The following is a 23,386-nucleotide window of genomic DNA, read 5'->3' as shown; positions in this document are numbered from 1 at the left end:
TCCTTGGAGCACGGGCTGAGCCGGTGGAGCCAGGCTCCGAGCCAGGGTTTGTCTGGCACAAAGCGGTGGAGAGAGGGTGACACGGTGTGGAGGGAACGGGGATCGTCAAGGCACCCTTGGCTTTTTGCTAGCATCCTCCCCGCAGCCCTCCTTGTCAGGCATCTCCAGGAGTTACACTGGGCTGGAGGGCAGGAGCAGAGGCACCTGAGCATCCCAGCAGTCCCAAGCAGGAGATGCCGTGTCCTCCTCCGAGCCTTTTCCCTATCCCTCACCCCACGCCCAGCCACCTCCTGCCTTGGTGTCCCAGCCAGCTCCACACAGGCACAGCAGGGCTGAGGGACACCCTGGGAACCTGCTGGCCATAGGGCCGTGGTAGCCACACATACATGGGGTGCAGGTGACACACAAGGAGATAGGAGAGTTTCAAGCCTTGGTATCTTGCCACATGCCTCATGCCAACACTGCCTGGGCATGTATTTATTTAGATGCCAACATTTGACATTTTTTGCATTAAAATCACTGTCTTGGGCGTGACTCATCCCTGATCACCATGGGCATAAAGGCTGATGGGAAAGGTGCTGGCTTGGCTGGGGGAGATTTGTGCTTCTCAAGGACAGATAGCTTCTATGTACCAAAATATTGTTCTTCTATAGCAACACTGAGTGGTTTGTGTCCCCTTTAGGGTTTTATTCACAATGGAGGCTGCTGCTATTTTTATTTTTTTGTATTTGATAATTATTTTTTATAAAAATCTATGAAAAATAAATAATCTTCTCATCCTCCACCTCTCCTGCTTCCTTGCCTCAGCTGAAGGGGACGGGGCTAGAAGGGGAAGATGGCTGGGTACTTAAACATTTGGGGAAGTGCTCTAAGTACCCTTTCCCTTTCCCTTCCTTTCCTTTTCCCTTTCTATTTCATTTCCTTTCCTTTCCCTTTCCTTCCTCTTCCTCCTCTTTCTTTCTCTCTTTCTCTCCCTCTCTCTCTTTCTTTCAGATATTCTTTGTATATGTGCACAAAAAGCTCTGCATAAAATGGGTAACCTCACCATGGTGCCCAAGTGCAAGAACACAGGGACCAAAATGAACCATTTCCAAGGTACCAGATGAGCTCCATCCCATGGATGACCCCAAATCCCACAGACATCCCATGTCCCTGAGGCAGAGGACACCAGCTGGTGGTCCCCTTCTCTGCATCTTGGCTCCTAGCTCTCACCTGCCCAGGCACACGGTGGCAGAGTCCCTGCTCCATCTGGCAGGATATGAGCACCCAACTTCAGAGCAAGAGGCCGACCTCTGCCTTCCCAAGACAATGGGTACACAGTTCAGCAGGATGGTGGTTCTTCCAGCCGTGCAGGTTGGATCTGGGAAAGCTTTGGGAGCAATTGCACTGCTCAAGAAGTCCATGCAGCATTAAAAGATGAGACAGCAGCTGGGAGCGTGGGGATGTGGTATCCCATGTGAGGCTCCAGTACTGGCATGTCATTCATTTCAATTCAGAACCACTCTCTAGCACCTCCTTTTTCAGTATGGCCAACAGCGACCCTTCTAACAAATGTGTTTGTTGCTAGGGGGCTGGGGAACACTGATGGGAGCAAGGCTGGGCTCTGCCTACCCCTCCTCCAGGCCCTAAAGCTGCTGTTTAGCTTCAGCAGGTGGTGCATCCCTTTCAGCCCACTTTGCCATGTTTTGAGTGAATTCACCCCACTGCTTTCAAACCAGATGATCCCTGAGGAGACTGCTTTTCCAAACCAGGCCATTCCATGATTCTGTGGTTGAATGGTTCATAGTATCCACTCCAACCCAGGCCACTCTCTAAGGATCACTTAGTTCCAACCCCTTGCCATGGACAAGGTTGCCAACCTCTAGCTGGGATGGTTCTTTGGAAGTGTGATGAGGTAGCCACATTAGGCTTGCAACCACACACCCTGGAAACACAGGGCCCACTGCTCTTCCTCCTCTTCTTCCTCCTTCTCCTCTTCCACAGGTTATAGTACAGCAAAGCAGTGGCTGCCACAGCACTTAGCTGTGTGGAAAATAGCAGGAGGAAAGTATGGGGTTTATTTTTAACTTACTTTCCTGCAGTTTAGCAGTAGGAAGGGAAAAAATATCTAGATGTTCCACGAGACTTAACAAAGCCTGCTTTCCTATGGATTTGTGCTCTATAGCCCTTTAATTCCCCCTCACTCTGCCATACCCTCGCCATACCTGTCTCCCACACAGCAATCCCAGGGTCTCCCACCTGTCTGGCAGAGCTGGTGGGAAAATAATCTTGGTGAAGGGGCCAGCTATGGGCATGCTGTAGCTGTCATGAGCACTGGGAAAAAAAAAAGCATACTACACCAGACTTCTAAGGCATTCTTATCATACGCCATACCTGTTCAGGTGCTGATTTTCTAATTGCTTGTAGGAAGTCAGTGTTCTTTATGCTGCTAGACCTCTGTCAACTGGAGCCCAAAGTTCCCAGCGGTGGTTGGCTACCAGACAGCACGATCCCATCCACGTTATAGCGGAATAAAAACAGATTAATTTGAGTCTCTGCTCCCAAATTCCCAGAACCACGGAGGTTTCCAAAACAAGGAACCCTTACTGAGGGTGTGTCACCCTTCCCAAAAGGATGACGCACCAAAACCCAAAAGCATCCGTACTGTCCCAAGGCCACGGAGCAGGTAGGCAAGGTGCAGGACGTGGTTTCAGCTGTGTTTTGGGAGTTGGCTACCCAGAGAGGACGAGCTAACGCTGAACTTGTGTGAAGAGGCACCAAGTTCAAAGGCTGGGAGCTTTCATCCACCACCAACAGATGACATCAGCTGGACCAAAGCTACAAACAAACACCCTGGTTTGCCAGAGCCACGGATTACTAACAGCTCCGTTTAATAGTCAGTTGAATTCTCATCTGGAGTTTTACATAGTGCTACAGTGATTTCTGTTGTTGTTCTCATTTAAAACCTTTTCCTTTATTATTATTAAGTAATCTGTAAGGGTTTTGCATTTCTTGCCACGTGGCTATCCCACCCTAAAGCACCCTACTTTCAATCTACAGTAGTAAAACGTCACATCAGAGTTTTAATATAACATCAAGGAACATGAATCGTAGCCATCTTCTTAAATAAAAGGACCAAACCATCTTCATATGTTAAATAACGGCACGACAAGTAAAAGGTAGTAAGGCTAGTATGGGGGACAGGTGTAGGGGAGAAAAGAAAATGGCCCAGAGGTTCTTCTCAGGTGAATGATCACTTGTTAACTCAGAAATAAAACAAGGAGAGAGGGCAGGGGAGCAAGGGGGAGTGGGAAAGGGATAAAAACCATCCTGTCCATCTTTTGTACGGTCAGCAGCACAGAAGGAGGCAGAGGTCCAGCAGAGGAAATACTGCTCAGAGCCATGGGCAGGACCTTCTGGCAGATGGGGCAGGACATAGCTCTGCATGGATACACACTTGGGGCTCTCCCCACACCCTTCCCCAGCACTGGGTCTGCAGCCGTGGTGTGAACACCTCCCTCTCTGTCAGAGACCCTATGGCAAGTAGCTGGTGTTTGAGTTGAGCTCTTGTGTTAATTCAGGAATTTCGACAAGAGAATGTAAATTCATACAGATTTCTAAGTCACAGAGACAGAGGGAACTGACTGAGAAGAAAGCCACCTTAAAGCCAGGGCCATCATGAGAATGAGCAACGCACAGAGGGGCAGCAATGCTGTGACAATCAGCCCCGTGGAGTAAACCCCAGCACTGAGCAGGTTGGTGGCCAGAGTGGGATAGCTCAACCTAGGAGGAGTCCAACTGATGGCTCTGTGGGGTTTTCAGTGACCACACAAGGGCTTTGAAACAGGGGAAAGGGAGCACAGTGGAAACAGCCACAGAGCCCCATCAATTTTAAGTGAAGAAGCCCACAAGAAAGGTGCAAGTACTCAGGTTATTTCTGGCAGCATCCCTGCCCTGCTCTCATCCCAACTGCTGAACCTCAACAGCAGTGAAAGAGAGGACACTGCTACCAAGAGGAAACCCATCTGTGTTCCATATAAAGGCCATATAAGCAGTGTTACTTGGCCAGCTACCAAGTTGTGTTAGGGCCAGAGCAACCCTGATCCAAGCCTTGCTCCGAGGTACTGTATGTTGTGCCCTTTGCCCATCCCCAGCTCGCTGCCTGGCTGAAGCTAAAGGATGACTTGGCGTCAGCTGGGAGGAGCAAAAAGACCAACCCACAGCATCCTGATCAGGATTCCCAGTGGCTGGAAGGAAAAGGATCACCTGTCCAAGCACACCTGCATGTGAAGACGGTCTTGTTTTGAGCACCAAGACTTTGGCATCATCTGGCACACCCAAATATAAGGAGACACATGGGAGAGGATGCCCAAAGACTCTGGTAGACTTCATCCTAGTAAAAAAAAAACAACAACAAGTGTTGGCCCACTGAGCCCTGCCACGTGAATTCATCACAGGTTTCAAAGAGCTGCCCAGGTAATACTGACCGCTGGCAGCTGCTCACAGCAACTCCCAGGTCCAGCCCTGAACCAGAGGTATGTAAGTGGGAAGGGAGGAGTGCAGCAGCATGGTCCTGCAGGAGGATGCTCCTGTGTCCTACCTGGCTGCTGGGCAAGCACCAGGGGGCAGTGCTGGCAGCTCCCATCCAACACCCCACAAATGCTCCAGCCTTGTCTTGGGCAGGTAGCAGTAGGAATGAGGTGAGAAATGGAAAGAAGCAGGATGAAGACTGCTCCTGCCAAGACTGAAAAATGGAAATTTCGCTCTGAAGAGACACTGTGGAAAAAATACATATGTAGAGCAGGGCTCCTGGCTCATCCACATCAAAGGTGCACAGCTGGCAAATCCAGGGGTGCCTCCTCTGCAAACCAGGCTGGGAGCTGAAGCTAAAATGATGCCTTGTGCTGCCTCCAACAGCAGCAGTGGAGAAGTTTGCTCTGAACAGAGTCCAGTGTCCCAGAACAACCCCAGTTCTGATTTTTTTTTTTCAGGAAAAAGTCACCAGTGAGAGCTGCAGATGTGAGCCTGAATGCAGGAAAGCAACATCCCCCAAAGAAAGAGTACAAGGGACAGCAGCCCTGTAGGATGGGTATGCTGTGCCCCACTCCTCTCACCATGCACACCCTGGGCTGCACCACGGCTCAGGAGCTGCTGATGCGGAAGGCAGCTTTGTTCATGCCACCTGGATGCTGCTATTTTGTCAGGGGTTCTCCTAAACAGTACTTAGTCATTGCTTGTAAGTCTTTACTATGATGGATTTTAAAAATAAGAATAAAATGGAAGGGGTTTTTCAAACCTAGGAGTTTGATCCCACACAAATAATAATAATAATAATAAAATAAAAATCATTACATCCAACAAGCTGCTGGCCCTGAGGCCAAGCTGTCTTTTCCCTCAAGGACTCACATCTTTGATCAGATGTGGGCTCCGACCGTGGTGGAATTACTTTGAGGAGCTAAGTTCCTTATCACCACCTCCTTGCCTCTCCCCCGGGCTGATGACTTCAGTGGTACCAGAGCTCAACCCAGAGCCCACCCAGACCTCATATCTTACAATTGGAAAAAAAAAATCTCTAGGATGCCCAGTGACCGTTTCACTCCATGAGGACCATTAGCATCTCAACCTGACTTGCATCCCTTCCCATAGGTGTCAACATGCTGCGACTGGGGCAGGGACATAGGATGGTGCAGAGGACCATGTCCTCCAACCTGCCCTCCCCATGCCACGCACCCACATCCACCAGCTGAGGAACCTCTTGGCAAAACAAACAAAAAGAACCAAGAAAACTGGGTCCCACAAGACTCCTACCTAGAAAGGCTGTTGGCCAAGTTGAAGAAGAAACTAATACTGAGTCAGTTCTGCACAGAGCAGCCATTTCATTCCCCGGTCCCAGTTTTTGTCTCCAGAGAAGCCCTCCCCACTCCCCGCTGCTGGTCCATATATAAAACCCCCACAGCCACCCCGGGAGGGCCAGCGTATGACCCTCAGTAGTCCTTGTCCCCATAGTCATTGTAGAGGACGCTCAGAGTCTGCTCCTCGCACGTCTTCTTGAGGTCACGGCTGAGTTCTGACCAGTTGAGCCCGTAGGGCTTGATCTCGCTGTAGCGACAGGCCAGGTACTTGAGAGACGAGCGCTGCAGGCTGATCTTGGGCTCCCGCAGGAGCCCGTTACACCAGCTGCTCAGGTCTCCCAGCTGCGAGAGAATGAGGCCGGCTTTCCTGCAGCAAGGGTGGTGGGAAGGGCAGGAGGAGAGCAGGAACAGAGAAAAGTAAAGAAAAGTTAAGGACACCCAAGGCTTCGCCCACGTCCTGTTCTTCCTCTACTCTGCACTGACCCCACACGAGTTCAGGTTTGGTGAGGGCTTTGTGCCCCTTGGGAAGTGGTAGCATAGAGGTGGATGCCGTCCATTATTCAAGCAGCATTGCACCCATTGCTGCAGCACGTCCAGAGAGGGTCAACTGAGCTGGAATTTACTGCCCAGGTAGGTGGTGGGGTCACCATCTCTGGAGGTGTTCAAGCAAAGGGTAGATGTGGCAGTGAGGGATAGAGGTTAGAACAACTAAAAACATGAGCTGACAGCTAGAATAGATGAACTTACTGGTCTTTCCAACCCTTAATGATTCTACAACATCAGACCCCAGATCACAGGGCAGGAAAGTGGGAGCAAACAGGCAGTGAGGAGTAATGCTATGTGTCACAAAGCATGGCATGCCTGGCCACCGCACATATCCTCCCTGTGTTGCACCTCGGAGCCGTGCTGCTCACTTGTAGCTCAGTGCAGGGCATCTCCATGGAGATACTGGAGTTAGATGATGTTTGAGGTCCCTTCCAAGCCAAGCCATTTTATGATCTCCGGGGGCAGGGCACAGGCAATGTGCTGGGTGTATCACTTCCATGCTCCCTCCATCCAAGAGGGATGAGATGGAGAAGAAATGCACAGTACTGGGAACCAGCCTGCTGAGCATGGAAAGTTAGGGGGGAAAAGCATTCACAGCATCATGCTTGTTATCCATATTAGCTTGGCTTGTGGGAGTCTGTTATGAGCCCCATTAGATGCAATATCATAAAACGTAAGTACCATCAATGACACTCCTGACACATGACTTACACTGTTCACAATAACGGTTTAGGAAATGTGTCTCACAGGACAGCATGCAAGCTAGAAGGACTATATTAAGCCATACAACATAGGTTCAATTCCAAAAAGCTCCAAAAGAGAAAGAGATGTGGTGGCACCTCCCCTCATCTGCATCAGAAGAAAGACATGCAGCTCCCTCAGGGCAACACAGCTTTGAGGTGGGCTTGTGCTGGTAGTGAGAAGTGCTAAATGTCCATCCCCTTGTGTTAGAAGAAGGAGCACGGATGATCCTGGCTAAACTTGAGCTAAGATGTTTTCTCTTCTTTTCATGGTTTTCCTCTAGAAACTGCACTTCTAATTCTCTTATCAAGAACAACACTACGTCCAGATAAAACACATTATGTTCATCTTAAACATGTCTAGCACTTCCAGCAATCTCCAGGGAATCTGGCAAAAGTGTAGGTAACAGATCTAAATAAAGTGTCTTGCAGGCAAGTATTACATGTGCCTGGAAACCCAGACAAAAATGGAAGTGACCCAAAGGCTGGAATGAGTTTTCTAGCCAACTTCAAGGTCAGTCAGTGGGGTCAGGATAGAAGACATTCCATTGGTAGCTGTAACAGCATCAACACAGCACGGGGCAGGTCACAGACACACAAATCATGAGAGTGGGGTGAAAAAAAACCCTCTGTCACATTTTTGCTTGGATAAGCAGGAGTTGCGTGTAGAGCATACAGCTGTGTTGGTGCTGTATTATTAAGGGTATATATAAGGAACATGGAAATAACCCATGGTCTCAGCATAATTCCAGCCAGGGCAGAGCTGCTTGGAAGATGATGATGACCCTCAAAGTCAGGCTGGATGGGGCAGTCTGATCTGGTAGGGTGCAATCAACCCACAGCAGGGGTTGGAGCTCCGTTACCTTTAAGATCCCTTCCAACCTAAGCCAGTCTAAGATTGATTCTACAATTCCACATGCCGAGGCCCAGCCAAAGCCAACACCAGCTTTCCTGAAGCTGAAACCCTCCAGAGGTCCTGTTTGGAAAAGGGATATGAGCAGTCCCCAAGCAGGCAGAGCCAGAAGACAGCACGACAGTGTGGAGGTGGAAGAACATTGCAGAGCCAGCCTCATGGGTCCAGGTCCACAGCTTCAAAGGAGCATCAGCAACATTCAAACAAACATCCTCTGCTGGCTAAATAACGTCATCTGCAAGTGATTTGTCCTGTCACCACCAATCTGGCGGCTTTGTCCTTGCAGACAATCAAACAGGAGGCCTGCTTTCCAAGATTTGTCATCACCAGATCCCACTGCAGCTGCCTATTTGTCTTTCCAAGTAGTGCGAGCTGCAAATAATTCATCAGCAACTCGTGTCATCCTATCCTAAGCACTCTGGTATTTCCAGAGGGCAGAATTAACCCTCTGACTCGTAGGTTCATGCAGCAAATGGTATTATTTGGGTAATCCAGTGGCATTTCTTGTCACTCCATGCCAATGTCACTGCCATGTGGGGCTGGAGGATGCAGCTTCCACCCCATGTTCTGGGGTTCCTTGGTTTCCTCACTGATGGCAGTACTTGTGGCTATGTGACAAATCCAAAATCCCAAACCAGGGAATGCGATGCACTCAGCACAAAAGAAAACACCACAACAGACATCGTGGTCCATGCAAACTGAGGATGGATTTCACATGTGGCAATGGGGACAGCGTTGCACCACCACAACTGGGCTCAAGACAAAGGTGAATCATGAATCCAAGCCTGCTGGCCCCACACTGCTGTGGGAATGAGGAGCTGGTGGAAACCTCAGCAAAGCTGAATGAAGAGAGATGCCTTAGAGACCTTGCATGCAAGAGAGCAATAAGACATTTGCTGAATATTTCCTACTCCACACGAGGGACACAAAAATGAGCCAAGGGATGGAACACCTCCCCCCTATGAGGACAGGCTGAGAGCTGGGGCTGCTGAGCATGGAGAAGAGAAGGCTCCAGGAGACATGAGAGCATCCTGTCAGAACGTAAAGGAGGGCTGTAAGAAAGAAGGGGACGGACTCTTTAGTGGGGTCTGTTGTGATAGGATGAGGGGAAATGGTTTCAAACTGTAAGAGGGGAGATTTCAGTTGGATGTAAGGAAGATGTTTTTTCCAGTAAGGGCGGTGAGGCAGTGGTACAGGCTGCCCAGAGAGGTGGTGGTACCCCATCCATGCAGACACCCAAAGTCAGGCTGGATGGGGCTCTGAGCACCTGATGGAGCTGTGAGTGTCTCTGTGCAGTGCAAGGGGTTGGACACCGTTAAGTGTCTCTTTCAACTCAAAAGATTCTGTAACTCTATGTGCAGGACAGGGGATCTCTGATCCTCTGCTAGAAATCTATAAGCAATATCCTGGAGAAGCAGTGCTGGAAAACAGCTGTGCAGAAGAAAGAAGAGGTGTCCAGAGGAGGGCACTGCAGAGGACCACGGATTTTTTAAATAGGAACTGTTGCTGATGTACATTTTAAGTAATTCTGACTATTGAACAGACTCAAGAATCCAGTTCTTTGGAGGCCATGTGCTACAAAACATCACTGCAACCCACCTGACTTCACAGCCTGGCTCACTAAGATGACCAGGGAAAAAAAAACCACATTACTGGGAAATTGTTCAAAAGGCAGATGTTGGAGACAGGGAGAAGGAAACATTTGGTTGGCTCCACAGGCAGGGAGCAGGAGGACATCCCTAAATCCTACAGCTGGATGGGCTGCAGCCCTGGCGGAGGACACAGGGCTGACCCAGGTGCCCAGAAGGACACAAAACCTGTTGTGGCAGCTGAGTGCTGCCCAGGCTCCAAAACCACTCACGTTCCCAAGATCACCCCACACAACCAGGACAAGGATCAGAAGGAAGGGAATACACGGACCATTTAGCCTGCTGCAGACCACAAACGGCACTACGATTAACACACAGAGATGGATTCACTTCAAGCCCAAGCCTAGGGAAAGGAGAAAGGCCAAGTACACCCCAGCACCTGTATGTATTTGCACACAAAACATCACAACAACCTCCTTTCCTTAAAGGTATGCTGTTTTTCCAAGATCCGTGGCAGCAGCTATTGAGGAGAAAGGAGCCCTCTCTCAGCCCCTGTGTAGCACGAAGGGACAAGGCCAAACTCCAGGCCCGGTAAAGACCCAGTAGAGTGGCAGAGTATGATGGGCTGACAGTGACCTTCCCCCACCTAGTCCCACATTTATGGCCTTCCAGGCCATAATCCTAAACCTACGCACAGCATCTGGCCAAATGGGAGTCACTCCATGAATCTGAACTCTATCACTGAGCAGATGTGTAAGGTCGTGTTCCTAGTGACCAATATCTACAAGGGACCAGCGGTCAGGACTGCTTCCTGAGTTTACCTTGGTCCCAGCTCATCCTCACAGCGCCAGGTGAATTCCCCAAAGCTCTCATAGTGCTGGTTGTAGTGGTAAAGGACGCGGTGTAGGCTGGGGGAGCCAAGGTCCAGCAGGGTGTTGTAGGCTGTCTGCTGCTCCTTGCCACTGGTGTAGCCATTGAAGAGGTTGTAGATCTTGTCTGCTATTTCTGGGCAGAAGAATAAGAAGTGTTCAGTGGGGTGCAAAGAACAAAGCCCACCAGGATGACGCTCGGCTGTAGTGAAGCCGAGAGACAAATCCTCTGTGGCCTTTACTGGAGCCAAGATTTGTCCCCTGGGGTATGATTAATGCCACATCAAGGCAGTGGAGGAACAACAGAGTAGATGGCGTACCCCAGGCTCAGCTGGACTAATCAATCCAGTTTAGGTTCCCACAGTTTGACCCAATTAGGAAGAGAAATGGTTGGTGACATCAGGTACTGTTAGTAAAATGCCATTTATTTAAAAAAAGGAACACAACTGGGATTTCTTCAGGCCCCACTTATACTATCAGCTCCTCTCTGAGCAGGTCAAGCAAGACCTTCTCAGCTATTTCTCCACCCATCCCCAATATATCTCGAGTTCCTACCCCCTCCATCCATCTTCTCAGCTGTGCAGAGTGTGTCTGCAGTGATGGAGGCACTGCTGCCAGGGCAGGAGATGTGAGTAGGGACATGCCAGTCAGGGGAACCCCCTGTCACTGATCCCAAGTGTGGACACAGCCCCATGCCCAGGCACAGGATGCACATGTACCCTACGCATGGCCTTTCCACCCCACATCCAAATCCCAACCAAGTCTTCACATCCTGAACAATTAGACTGTTTTCCAGCTCCTTAGGCACAGGCAAAGCCTCAGATCAGCACAGACAAGTGGCTCACCTTGAGCTTTGACATCATCCACCACGGGGCAGGGCGTCTTGACCATCACATCACTGGACCTGGAGCGTCTCCCTGTGTTATCAACTCCCCAGAGGGTAAACCTGGCCAGAAGGACAGTGGTGAAGCTGCAGGTTTCAGGCTCTCACACGAAGTTAGGGAGGCTCACACGGAGGAGGTGACTCACATGTAGATGGTGTCAGGCTCCAGGCAGCGGATGATGAGGGAGATGGTGGAGGAGAGCCGGTCAGGCACCTGGGCTGGCATGGCACAGGGGGACTTGGCACCTGAGATGATGTCATCCACAAAGCTCAGCACCGTCTCTAGGGGAAGCGAAGAGGACATGCCACAGATGATGCCATTGGTGTCCCCAGGGCTGTGTCCCCAATCACGCTGCAAAGGGGGACCAAAGCTCACACATAAATTTGGTGTGGAGACAGACCCACTGCTCTTCCCCCCCACATGTGGGCCCCCAGCAAAAGCTTGTTGCCACGGCATGAAGGAAGGGGCTACTTTCTCTCCTTTGGAATAAGGAGGACTTTACAGCACCCCCTTACCAAGAGGGAGCTAGAGGCTGCCCTCTGATATTTCCATCCCACCCTCCCTGCAGTGAGCCCCACTCACCAGTCTCCACCTTGGAGTGGTCCATCCTGTCAGTCACTTTCTCCTGGCGGAGGAGGTAGTCGACGATCTGCACCCCGATGGGGGGCTCTGAATGCCCCCACTCCAGTACTACCAGTGTGCTGCTGGGCTCATGCACGGTGGACAGCCTCAGGCTGGGGAGCAATGCTTGCTGGTGAGCATCTTGAGAGGGCAAGGCCCATTGCCTGTAGGCAAACCTGCCCCGCAAAGCCACCCTGGCCCCAGCACCTCCATTGGCCACCACCCCGTTGGCCATCATCAACACCTAGACCCACCCTACGACAAGGAACACGGGGAACCTACATGGGGTGCGGAAGAGGTGCACAGGTGGGCAGTCCGTCGGCCCCAAAGGCACTCGAGTCACAACGACACCAGTCCTCAATGACATCCCCACTGCCTGAGCACCACAGTGAGCTCATGGTGGCTTCCTGCAAGAGCTGGGAGCGAGGAGAAGAGGGTAAGTTCAGACTGGCATCCCACATCCCCAGCACACACTCACTCACGGTGGTGGACGGGTTGGTGGTTGGACTAGATGATCTTAGCGATCCCTTCCAACCTTAATGATTCTACAGTTCATCTCTTCCCTGGTGTGTGACACTAAAATGGCTCAGCACAGTCCAACCACCCTGCAGATGGGGCCTTGCCAACGATCAAGGGCTGCCAGAGCTTGGTGTGATGCGAGCTGCCCGCAAAGAGCTGCCTAATGCCATCCCACCACCCCCCAGCTCCTCACCCGTTGGGTCTGGTTGTTGGTGACCAGCTCATAGATGGGGGCTGCTTTGGTGACTTCAAGCAGGATGGGCTCTGCTGGTGCGTCGGGGCTGGAGGTGACGTGGCAGAGGGGACAGGATGAGGGGCAGCGCCCACGGCTCCGGCACTCCATCCGCACGCCCGCTGCCATGCGCTTGGTGCCCGACTCGGAGAGGCTGGCAATGTACTCGGGGAAGGTGAGCACTTTGGGGTCCCGCTCGCGCTCCTCTGACTCGTCTGAGGGAGAATTGCCTGGAGGAGGGGAGAAAACAGGGAGGCAGGGATGGGCTCCATGCCATTGCAAAGGGGATGCTCCTAGGAGAGAGGGTGCCAAGAGAACCCCCACACTCCTTCCACCCTCATAGAAAAAAATGCTGGTTTTGAGAGGACTAGAAAGTCCAACCTGGCATCCTCTGTGCCTCAGTTTCCCCAGCCCTTTTCCTGGCTGGTGATGAGCCACCCTTGCACTGGGTCCCCACGAGAGGGAGCCTCGTTCTTGCAGCTGGAGGCTCACGAAGGACCCATCTGGTCCCTCCCTCCAAATTAGCTTCATTTCTGATTTCTTCTTTCTGCACCCTCTGTTCCCAAAAAGCCCCCGTTCAGGCTGGCAGCCCCCACGGGGACACGTCCCTTTTGGGAACTGCTTCATGCCTGCCTCCTTGCATTTGTCTCCAAGAATTAAGTGATTCTTAAGAGGATGGCAACGATGAGGACATGGCAGTGGGGTAGGAAGAAGCAAAGGAGGCTGGGGGCATTGCCAGCTGTGGCTGTGGGATGCTGCTGGCAGCACATCCACTGCTCTGTGGGAAGAGCTTCCTATGGAAGGGTCTGCCAAGCCAATCTCCAAGACCCCTGCGAGGAAAACAGGGCTGTTAAACAAAGCCCTGGGTATAGGAGTGCTGCTCAGCCACCCCAGCGTGCTGGAATTGGATCACTTTGGGCTGGCTGTGAATTGCAGCTTCACAGGCACAGAGGGAAAGCAGAGGAGCCAGAGAATGAGATGTCTCTTGCAATTTCTCAGTCGATATCCAGCTCCTGACGTTTGCAAACAAAAAGCAAAGGAGGGAAAGTGGCAGGTGCCAGAGCGAAACCAAAATGTGATGTTGTGGGTGGAAAGAGACTGCCAGACCTGAAAAGCCTCCAAGCAGGAAAATCAAAGAGGAGGAAATTGCAGGAGGGAAAAAAATAAAAAATAAAAATACCCCAAACAACAAGTACTTGCAATCAAAAGATGCTACATCTGGATCCAGCCCTCAGCAAAACAGCAGTGGGGCTGGACACAGGTGGGCTTGGGAAGAAGCCCAGGCTTCAGGAGCCTGTAACATCCATGCTCAGAAATGAGTGTTTCACACCCAAATGGTCCCCCCGTGCTCCTGATTTCCAGCTCTCTCTTTGCCTGTGCTATTTCTAAAGCAGGCTGCAGGTGCTTGCTCCCCTACAGCAAAGTCAGAGCTGTGCTGGGATCCCACAACCCCCTGCCCAGTTTTCCAGAGCCTGGTGACCAGAGAAAAAAGTGAAAGCAAAGTGCTGACAACCTGAGAGAGGGAGAGCACATCAGTGGGAGGAAAGTCTGGCCCCGGGATGCAAGTGGAAGAGAGCAGATACGGAGGAGACAAAGGAAGGGAAGGAACAGGATTAAAGGCAAATAGCAGCTAAGTCCAGAATCAGACAGGACAGCTTGGTGGGATTAGCGTCTTCGTCTTTCATCTCCCCAGGGATGTGGGTATTTATTTTCCTTGCCGGCCGGGGCTGATGCTGGCTGCAGTCCATGAAGTCCTTGGACCAGCTTCAGTGAATGGGAGCAGGGTGGAAATAGGAAAATGAGGTGGAGTGCGGTCTTTGCAAAGACTGGGCACTGTGTCTGCTGTGCCAATGGCAAACCCAGCCCCTGCTCAGCCAGAGGTGGCTATAGGGACAGTCCTGGGGCTCCTACCTTTGCTGATGTCCTCATACTCCAGCCAGAGCTGCCGCTGGACCTGCCTGTTTGGGTACCAGATAGAGCAGGACTCCTCAAAGCCATACACAGCCTCTTGGATATAGTGGTTGCCAAACTGGTCCAGCAGTGCCACAAAGTCCCTGCGGGAGGTGGCCCCATCCAGGGAATGTAGCGCATTGCTGAAGGCTGGGGAGGAAACACGAGGAGAAGCTCAAATCCCCAGCCTTTGGGACCCTCCTCACGTGCAATGGACTCCCAACCACCATCCTGCAGGTGGCACATCCCATTGCCACCCCTTCTCCCCTCACGCTTACACTGGGAGATGGTCAGCTGGTTGAGCCGGACGTGGTACATGACGGACTGCACCTTCCAGTGCTGCAGCAGAGGGTACCCCGACACCTCGCTGAAGTTCACCATCCCTACCAAGAGAGGACACAGAGCTCATTCATGGGGTTAACCACAGCAGCCACAGTCCCTTGCACCATGATCAGGGCCAGCACAAATCACACCCACACCATCAGCTGTTCCACGCTCGTTAGCATTGCCACTTGGAAGGAAAACCCATGGGCTCACTTCATCCTGCAGGTCAGGATACACAGCAGAAGTTAACGAGCCTCCTCCCATATCCCTCCTGCCTCCCCAGACATGCCCATGTGTGCTAATTACTTTGCTAATGAGAGCTGCACTTTCTAATGAGCTGCTGGCAGGCCTGGTCACTGTCATGCCATAGTTGCGGCCAGCCCAGAGGCTCTGGGGACTGAGCTGGACACGTATGCACAGGGAAATCACTTCCCTGTGCTTATAGCCCCTGGAGGCATCATGGCAATGCTCATGTTGGGGAAGACCTGGAACGTTTCTGAGATGGTCAGGATGAGGGTCAGGGTCTGGGATTGACCAGAGTGACAAAGAAGCCACCAAGCCTACGACAGAGCCCCGGAAAAGGAACTGAGGGTGCTGGTGGCCAGAGCATCCTGCAGTGTGCTGCTGGGACTCAGCCACCTCCTCTGCAGCAGCCCCACTGCCATACATCCCACGTGTCTCATCTCTGCTCAGCAGGAAAGCAGAGTCCTGCTGCTAAACAGCCCCACAGGGGGGAGGTTAGGAGGAAAACAACGTGCATCCCCCCTCCTCAGCAAGAAAGGGAGGCAGAGGATAAGGAGGATGAGGTCTTCTGCCTCGCAGTGCTTCTTCCTTCAGTGCTGGCTGCTACAAACAGCTTCAAAGCATTGCTCTCCCCTGCAAAGTGTTTATGCAAAAACAGCCCTTCCTTACTCAGCAGCTCTGCCTCTTGTGTATTCACAGCAATGCCCAGATCTGCCTACTGACAGCACAGATTTCACTTCTTTTCCTTTTTTTTTTTTTCTTTTTTCCCACCCTCTTAATCAGCCACAAAGAGCCAGCAGAGCAGTGGGAAATGAATAGGATAATTTGCTGGCTTCTGCCTCTCTGGAATAATTGCCACTGAAGTCCCCAGTCCCTCCGTGATGCTGTGGCATTGCTTTATTCACATCTGTGACATCCTCTGGCCACTGCCAAACAGAGCCAGGACCCCACCTTGGTCCTCATGGTCCAAAATGCTCTGACAGGGCAAACCAAAATATATCTGTGGTTTTGAATGCTTCCTTATGCCAGTGACTCTGATTTGGAAATCAAACAAAAACTATTTGGAAAACATTTTTGCCAGGAATCAAAAAAGCCTTTTAGCAAATTCCCCAACTATCTGATGGACAATTGAGCTTTTACACCACACAATTAATTTGCAGCCTCTCCCTCGCAAATGGACAAGCTGGCAGAAGGCAACCCATTGCAGTGATGTTATAGGCTCCCTCTATTTGCTGCTGGCTGAAAGAGATATGGGAAATGCATCACCTTCCCTTACAGCTGCTGAAGCCAGGCTGGATGCTTCGCATCTCTCAGCATCCCCAGGAAGATGTGAGTATGGCTGGGCTCACTTACCAGTGAGGAACTCAGGGTCAGGTGTGGGGTCCGAGAGCTCTTCTTGGCACTGGTTCTCCAGGGGCACTGTGGCCACCACCAGCCCATCTGGCAGCTGCTGCTCCAGGCCCCGGGCAAAGTTGTTCTGCCTGGAAGTACAGTGGGGAGAAGAAGACCAGGCAGGGAAGAAGGGCCAGTGATCCATCCCTAAAACTCAACCAAGTACCACGCTCCTCCCCTGGTCATGAGTTATGAAGGCCACAGTAGCTCTTGGTGGCCATCTTTAGATGTTCCCCTACCAGCAACCCATCCACCTCCTACAGAGCTTGGCCAAAAGTGGTTGGATCAGGGTCTTGGAGAACAAGGGCTTTAGAAAGGATGGTAAAGACTGACACTGGAGGTGGTCATCTCCCCACATCTCCACTCACCTGAATGTCCCCTTGAGCACCTGCCCTGGGGCCACCTCCTTGGAGTGGTTGTTGTAGCCATAGAAGATCTCCCCAAAGAGCGTCTGGTTCATGGGCAGCTCACGGGGCTCACCACAGTCCACACTGTCAGAGCACGACTCTGAGATGAGCTGGCATGACCGCCCATCTGTACCCAGCTTGTAGTCCTCAATACACCTGGGAAGCCAGCAACACCATCAGCTGCAGCCCCACCAGTGGGGAATCAAGGCCACCCCAGATGAGGTGGGTGATGGGGTGCTCACCCACAGAACATGAGGATGTTGTAGAGCAGAGGGTCATCAGGCAGAGGCACCATCTGCTGCAGGCACAGCTGCTCACAGCCCCCATTGAAGCCATCAGAGCAGTCAACACCAACGTGGCGGTCATAGCAACCTGTGCCATCCTTCATCGGGCTCAGGCCTGTTGGGCACTGGGGGAAGGGAAAGCGAGAGGTGAGGTGAGAGTGGTGCCCTTTGAGACCTCTCCATCAGAAAAATAACATCAGGAAAATATGAAAAGGCCACAACTTGCACCAGAACCAGCTCCTACTGCAACAAATATTCATCCCAAGCTGGCCACGCACCACGCAGCCCGTCGAGTCCAGCTTGCGGTCTGCAATGCAGCGGAAGTTCTTGCTGCAGCCCCCGTTGTCTCTGGAGCAGTCACGGACAGGGCCAAAGGAGTCAAGGAGAACCTCCAGGCTGTCGAAGGAGGAGGAGGTCATCAGCTCTTCCCTGTGGGGCGGAGGAGGTGTTTCACCACTCTGTTTGGTGCTGACAAGGTGTACTTGCAAAATGTGGGGTGGGGGAGACCCAGCTCTCACCAGCCCCTGTGTCCTCTGGGTTGCCCTTTTGCTCCACATTCACACCATCAGTATATTTGCTGGAGAGCACATTCAATAGCCTTGCCTTCACCTCACTCACACCTACCTGACCTCCACTGCGTCCTCCATCACTGTCATGTCAGTCTTGCACTTGGCCGAGGGGTTGATGGCCAGCTCAGCAGGAGGGATGACAAAGCTCTTGCTCAGAGGCAGCCACATGCCTTCCCCCAGGGTGTAGGTGAACCTGTTGGGAGAATAAGAACGTGGGAAAACACCAAACCCAGATAACCACCGATGTCTCTTTGATGTGGGGACATCACGCAAGGGCAGATCAAGGAGTGCTGTTGTGGAACACAGCCCTCAAACCTGTCCCCTCCCCTGCAAAAGGAGCTAGGCTGGTCCCAAATCTATCCCCAGCTAGATACAGGCTTCGCCAGCACCCGTCTGCCAGGAGCATGCTGCTAGGAAGAGTGGGGAGCAGGAGAGATAATGAAGGACTATTCATGTATTTATTCCTCCTCCCCAAGGTGTCCGTGGCTGCTGCAGCTCCAGGGCTAGCAGGGGGAGGCAGCAGAGGCAGGAGCTCCATGAGAGGTATCAAGAGGGGACAAGGCTTCCCAAATGTACCCAAATGACCCCAGAAAGCAGCAGTAGGACTCCAGCTCACATGTCCCCAGGAGGTGGCACAGGGCGCTAAGCTCAGCCATACCACAGAGGACCACCTGCAGCACCCTCCCCAAAACTAGCACCAGTGTCTGCAGGGGAGTCCTAAGGCAAGGTGGAAAAACTAAAGGCAAGCTTACCGAAAAATCTTATCCGACGGCTGCTCGCCCAGCACCAAGTCAAAGCCACGCTGGAATATGGTGTATGGCCAAGGCCTGGAAAAAAACAAAACAGTAGCATCACACCAGCATCCCAAAACACTTTTCCGCATTGAAGCAAGTACCTGGGAAGCACACACAAGGCAGTAAATAGTTCTGCACCCAAGATTTCGGGAGAGTGGGTGAATTTCTGGCAATCTTTAGGATTTGGGTGTTCCTACATCGCTGGTGCACCCAGACAACAGCATATCTCATCTTTTATTTTGGAGTACGGTAGTCTCCAGTCCCCCCTTCCCACTGCTGCAGCACCCCCAAGCCTCACAGCCCTGCACCCTTGAGTACCACCCTCCTCTTCCCACCACAGGTACGTTGGCACATATCTAGGGACAGCTGCTCCCATGGCCATGCTGCTTTGGGATGTGCATCCCATGCAGCACGGCCTCATTTGAAGAGAATCCTTTACAGAGCACCCCTTGCACAGGGTCATTTACAGAGATACTAACAAGTCAGAGACCAGCAATAACATAAATAGGAGTCCAGAGGAAAAGACACCAGATCCAACCAAATCTCCTTTGTGAGACAAGCTCAGAGCTGAAGATTTTTCCATCCTGTCACCTTTGAAATGCCTGCTGAGGGCACACATCCCCATGAGCAGCACGGCAAGCACCCGGTGAGCCTGGGGATTTTCTCTGGAGGCAATTACATCTCTCCTGCACAAGCACTTCAATTCCTAATCTGAAGTTATTTCGGCAAGGACACAAAAAAAAAATCCTGATTGAAGGATTAGAGCACTGCTCATTTCCTGCCTGGGACACAATGGCACTTGTATGACCAGGCTCAGGATTACATCCAGAAGCGGAGTGCAGCATCCTGGATAAGGTCTGTGCAGATGGGAAAGCAGTGCTCTCCTCACATTTTGCCAGATCCTTGAATGCTGCCCGTGTCCACCTTCCCACACTGCCACAGATGGGCTTTATTCTCTCTTCTCCAGAGTACACTGGGCTGGGAACAAAAGCAGAGGCAAGGTATTGTTCCTTGTCAGCTTGGCTAGAGAAATGGTTGTGAAGAGATGCGCTGCACTTCCAGCCACTGTGCCACATGGGCTGGATATACCTGCAGGATGGAAATCAGCATGAGGCCACGCAGCAGCCCAAGAGCACTATTTCCAACGGTGCTTAAAAGCCAGGCAGTGAGGGCTTTAAGCCACAGCACTCCACCCAATGCATCTCTCCAGGAGCTCCATGCCAACTCTTCTTCCCAGGAAGCAAAAAGTCCCCTCCGTGCTGGCTTGTGCCTCCTGCTGCTGGAGATGAGGACACATCCTCCCCATTGGTGCCTCTTCCCCCCACGGTTATGCCACTGTTTCATTCCATCTTCTTTTGTGCATCACTGCAGGCTCCTTGCTGCCCCACTTGCAGGTGCTTGAGCTACACATCGTTCAGTAAACAGAGTACAGATCAGAAGCAGTCCTGTGTCTGATCAGACTGGGTTAAATGGTCCAGAAAGGACAGCTCTTGGCTCTTAGCAAGCCTTGACAAGCAGGTGAGCATCTGAACCAACAAAATGGGGTTCACTGGGCACAGGACCCAGCAAGCTCATCCAACACCATCAGGAAGCTCCTACAGACAAAGCTCTGCAATGCATCCCCAGCATGGATATCTTTGCAGGATGCGTGGTGCCAAGCTAACCCAAAGCTGTGGAAGGGAGAAAGGGGCTGAGCAGAAGTTGCTGAAAATCACTGCATGTGAGCATGGCTTCAGGGTGACTAATTAGTGGCTAAGCATTGAAAACAGGTGACTCAACATCTGGTCCTTGAGCTGCTAGCGTTTTTAGGGACTCCTACCCAGCAAAGCACCAGCCAGCATGCCCACCACAACCCTTCCCTAGTGGTTTTAAGCCCAGAGAAAACCAGGAATGTACCAGCAGCACCTGCACCCCACACAGACCCGAGGGACACAATCCAGATGTGGGCACAGATGTGCAGGGGGTATACGTCATGGAATCTTTAAGGTTGGAGAGATCGACCAGATCATCCAGTCCAATCACTAACTCATACCTGTGGCCACCCTAGACCACGTCCCTCAGTGTGACATCTCTTTTCTCAAACACCTCTGAGGTTGGTGACTCCACCACATCCCTGGGCAGCCTGTTCCAATACCTCACCACTCTAGCTGAGAAGAATTTTTTTCCTAACATCCAACCTGAAATATGATCCAAGAGAGTATCTCCCACCAGCAACGCCCATCCCGGTGCCACCACCAGCCCCATTTCAGCTTTGCCTTGCAAGGGTTTCCCCCAGGCTTCAGCTTCCCACCTCCCCGCCTGCTGCCATCCCTTCCAAGCAGCTCTTTATTAAAAATGCTAATGCCGGCACTTTCTCTCCGGGCTGCTCATAAATCTGCAAGGAGAATGGGGCGGGGAGGAGGAGGCGGAGGGCTGGTTTGGTGAAAGGATCTGAAAGAAAGAGGAGCTTTTTATCTGGCCATCCTTCAGGCTCGCAGAGCTGAGGCACACAGCAGGGGATGGAAAGAGACAGAAGAGGGAAAAAAAAAAGATAGGCAGAAAAAGGGTGGGAAAAAAAAAAGAGGAAAAAAGAGCTTAAGCAGAAAAAGTGCTGTCCTTGTCACTTTGTGTGTCCCCAGCTGCTCCATTGGGTGCGTGGGGATGGACGTGACTAGGTGCACAGCTCACAGGGGGAGAACCACCCAAAAAAGTGGCACCACCTTAGAAGATCATAAGCAGTATCAGAAAGGTGGGACGGGGAGGTACCTGCTCCTCACATAGTTGTCTGAGCTCATCCGAAGGACATTGGACAAATTCAACAGAACCATCAAACCATTAAGACAGGAAAGACCTCTAAGATCATCCAGCCCAGTCATCAACCCATGCCTGTGAGTGCTCAGGCCATGACACTCAGTGCTTCTTCTTGAAACTCTCCACAGATGGTGACTCCACCACCCCCTGGGCCCCAGATCTCCCTACACAGTAGCGAAGAGCATCAAGAATGGAAAACGCAAAGGCAAGCTTGGTCCCTTCAAATGTGGAGCATCTTAGACCTCACTGCATTGCCTTGAGTAAGAAGAACACGGGGTGATGGGACAGCCATGGGACATCACATAATGAATCCATGGGCTCGAGGAGTATGAATGTAGGCAGGAAACAGCTTGAGAGCTAAAGGCACAATTAGCAGTCTGATTCAGAGTAGTCATCCCATGCCGCAGCCGTGGGAATTTGGTTCAAACAAAGTTGGCCGGATTGCTGGAAACCACTTCTCCTACCTGAGAAATGTTAGAGGAAAAGCCAAAAAGCAGCTAATTAAAAATGCATAACAGAGCAAGAAAAAGCAGACTGCTATCAAACAAACAGCACTGAGCAGATTTGTTTATAACAGCTGAAGAGCAGCACACAAAGGCAGGCGATCAGATGTATCCGCTGCACATGATCAAAAAGATCTCATTTTTGAAAGACTGGTGCTCATTTAGGGAGCAGATGTGTCCAGTAAGAGATGCACTGGGATGGTGCGGATCTCAGCGTGGTACCCAAAATACACACAGCACACAAAGCCTTGTTGCTGTCACCATGAAAGTGCTTTTCTGACCTTCTCTGTGCTCAGAGGTGACGGGATCCTCTGAGGTCAGACTCAGAGCCTGGATTGAGTCACAATATTGGAGGGGTTAGGAGTGTATTAGAGAAACGCCTGCCAGAAATTACTCAGATGCTGTAGGCTCCCCTTGGGGTAGGGGATGGAGTAGCTGGTTTCCAGACACCCCTCACACAGGGGTTGGGGGGAGATCCTTGAGCAAGTGTCCTCATGGAGGCCCAGGGACCACAGAGACACTTGGGACAGGGCAGGAAAGACTTCCACCACCACACAATCTTGTAGGCAGATGGGAACCAGGAATGGGCCACTCGTTAACCATCCAGCTTCAACCAAGATGATTCACATGGCCACACGTTCCAGAGATCTTATCAACCCTGAAACTGCAGGCAGGGATGATGGAGTTACTGCTGGTTACTGCTGCTACCATTGCTGATACTAAAATCTGGCAGGCTCAAGGAAGAGACACAAAATGAACCCTGTTTCACATGGCTTGAGGGAGGAGCTCTTGAAGGACAGTGAGAGAAAACCCCAACCCACAGCACTGAAGCCCTCTGGGGAGCCCAGGGAGGGGCAGGAGAATCATAGATAGCTCCAGCACCGTCTGGGGCTGAAGAAGGACAAAGATCTACTAGGTTTCTTTGCCCTGGACAGAAAAGAAGGTCTGAGATGCTGTGTATGATTTGTCTCAGAAGTACCACAGAATGGCTGAGGTGGGAAGGGACCTCTGGAAGCTGTGTGGTCCATGCCCTGCTCCAGCTGGGACACCCAGAACAGGTTGCCCAAGAAACTCAAAACAACATGCCCAGACATGAACACCGCTGCAGGATGACAGGCAGAGCACAAACACAACTAAAAACCTATAAATGCCGAAATAACACAAAAAACAAGGTCCCTGGCCCTATTTATCCTAGGAATGATGCTGAAGACCTCTTTGAATTAAGCAGAGCAAACAAACCCTTCACAAAGGGCAGGAATGCAATTGTCCTCCCCACCCTTCACTTCTCTCCTGCTCGTTACCGTCTGCGTTTTTGTTTTTTTCCCAAACTTAGCCTTTTCTCACCTCCCCCTTTAGATGGAGCAGTTTGGTCAGGAAGAAGCTAGA

General features: G+C 51.5%; 1 protein-coding gene across 3 annotated transcripts in view; it reads right to left on the bottom strand.

Annotated features, from left to right (window-relative positions):
* Window positions 1-4,413: 4,413 nt before the first annotated feature.
* ASTN1 (astrotactin 1) overlaps window positions 4,414-23,386 on the bottom strand; it is a 39,749-nt gene continuing 20,776 nt past the window's right edge. The window contains exons 11-25 of one of the 3 annotated variants that reach the window (XM_065745011.1): window positions 18,666-18,740; window positions 17,969-18,106; window positions 17,623-17,773; window positions 17,303-17,469; window positions 17,022-17,216; window positions 16,615-16,742; window positions 14,973-15,077; window positions 14,656-14,844; window positions 12,706-12,974; window positions 12,276-12,409; window positions 11,955-12,106; window positions 11,518-11,653; window positions 11,334-11,434; window positions 10,441-10,624; window positions 4,414-4,723 (exon numbers count right to left, since the gene is read on the bottom strand). In XM_065745011.1, the coding sequence (XP_065601083.1) occupies window positions 4,576-4,723; window positions 10,441-10,624; window positions 11,334-11,434; window positions 11,518-11,653; window positions 11,955-12,106; window positions 12,276-12,409; window positions 12,706-12,974; window positions 14,656-14,844; window positions 14,973-15,077; window positions 16,615-16,742; window positions 17,022-17,216; window positions 17,303-17,469; window positions 17,623-17,773; window positions 17,969-18,106; window positions 18,666-18,740 (2,272 nt within the window). In that variant the 3' untranslated portion in view covers window positions 4,414-4,575. Of the gene's footprint in view, window positions 4,724-5,550; window positions 6,199-10,436; window positions 10,625-11,333; window positions 11,435-11,517; window positions 11,654-11,954; window positions 12,107-12,275; window positions 12,410-12,705; window positions 12,975-14,655; window positions 14,845-14,972; window positions 15,078-16,614; window positions 16,743-17,021; window positions 17,217-17,302; window positions 17,470-17,622; window positions 17,774-17,968; window positions 18,107-18,665; window positions 18,741-23,386 lie in introns of those variants that run through there. The other 2 variants (XM_065745004.1, XM_065745015.1) reach the window with 2 other exon arrangements.

This window comes from Cyrtonyx montezumae, unplaced genomic scaffold (assembly GCF_038088225.1).
Source record: "Cyrtonyx montezumae isolate F1298 unplaced genomic scaffold, pur_monq_1.0 scaffold_1, whole genome shotgun sequence".
NCBI classification, from domain to species: domain Eukaryota; kingdom Metazoa; phylum Chordata; class Aves; order Galliformes; family Odontophoridae; genus Cyrtonyx; species Cyrtonyx montezumae.
This window is presented reverse-complemented; position numbering and strand designations above follow the sequence as displayed.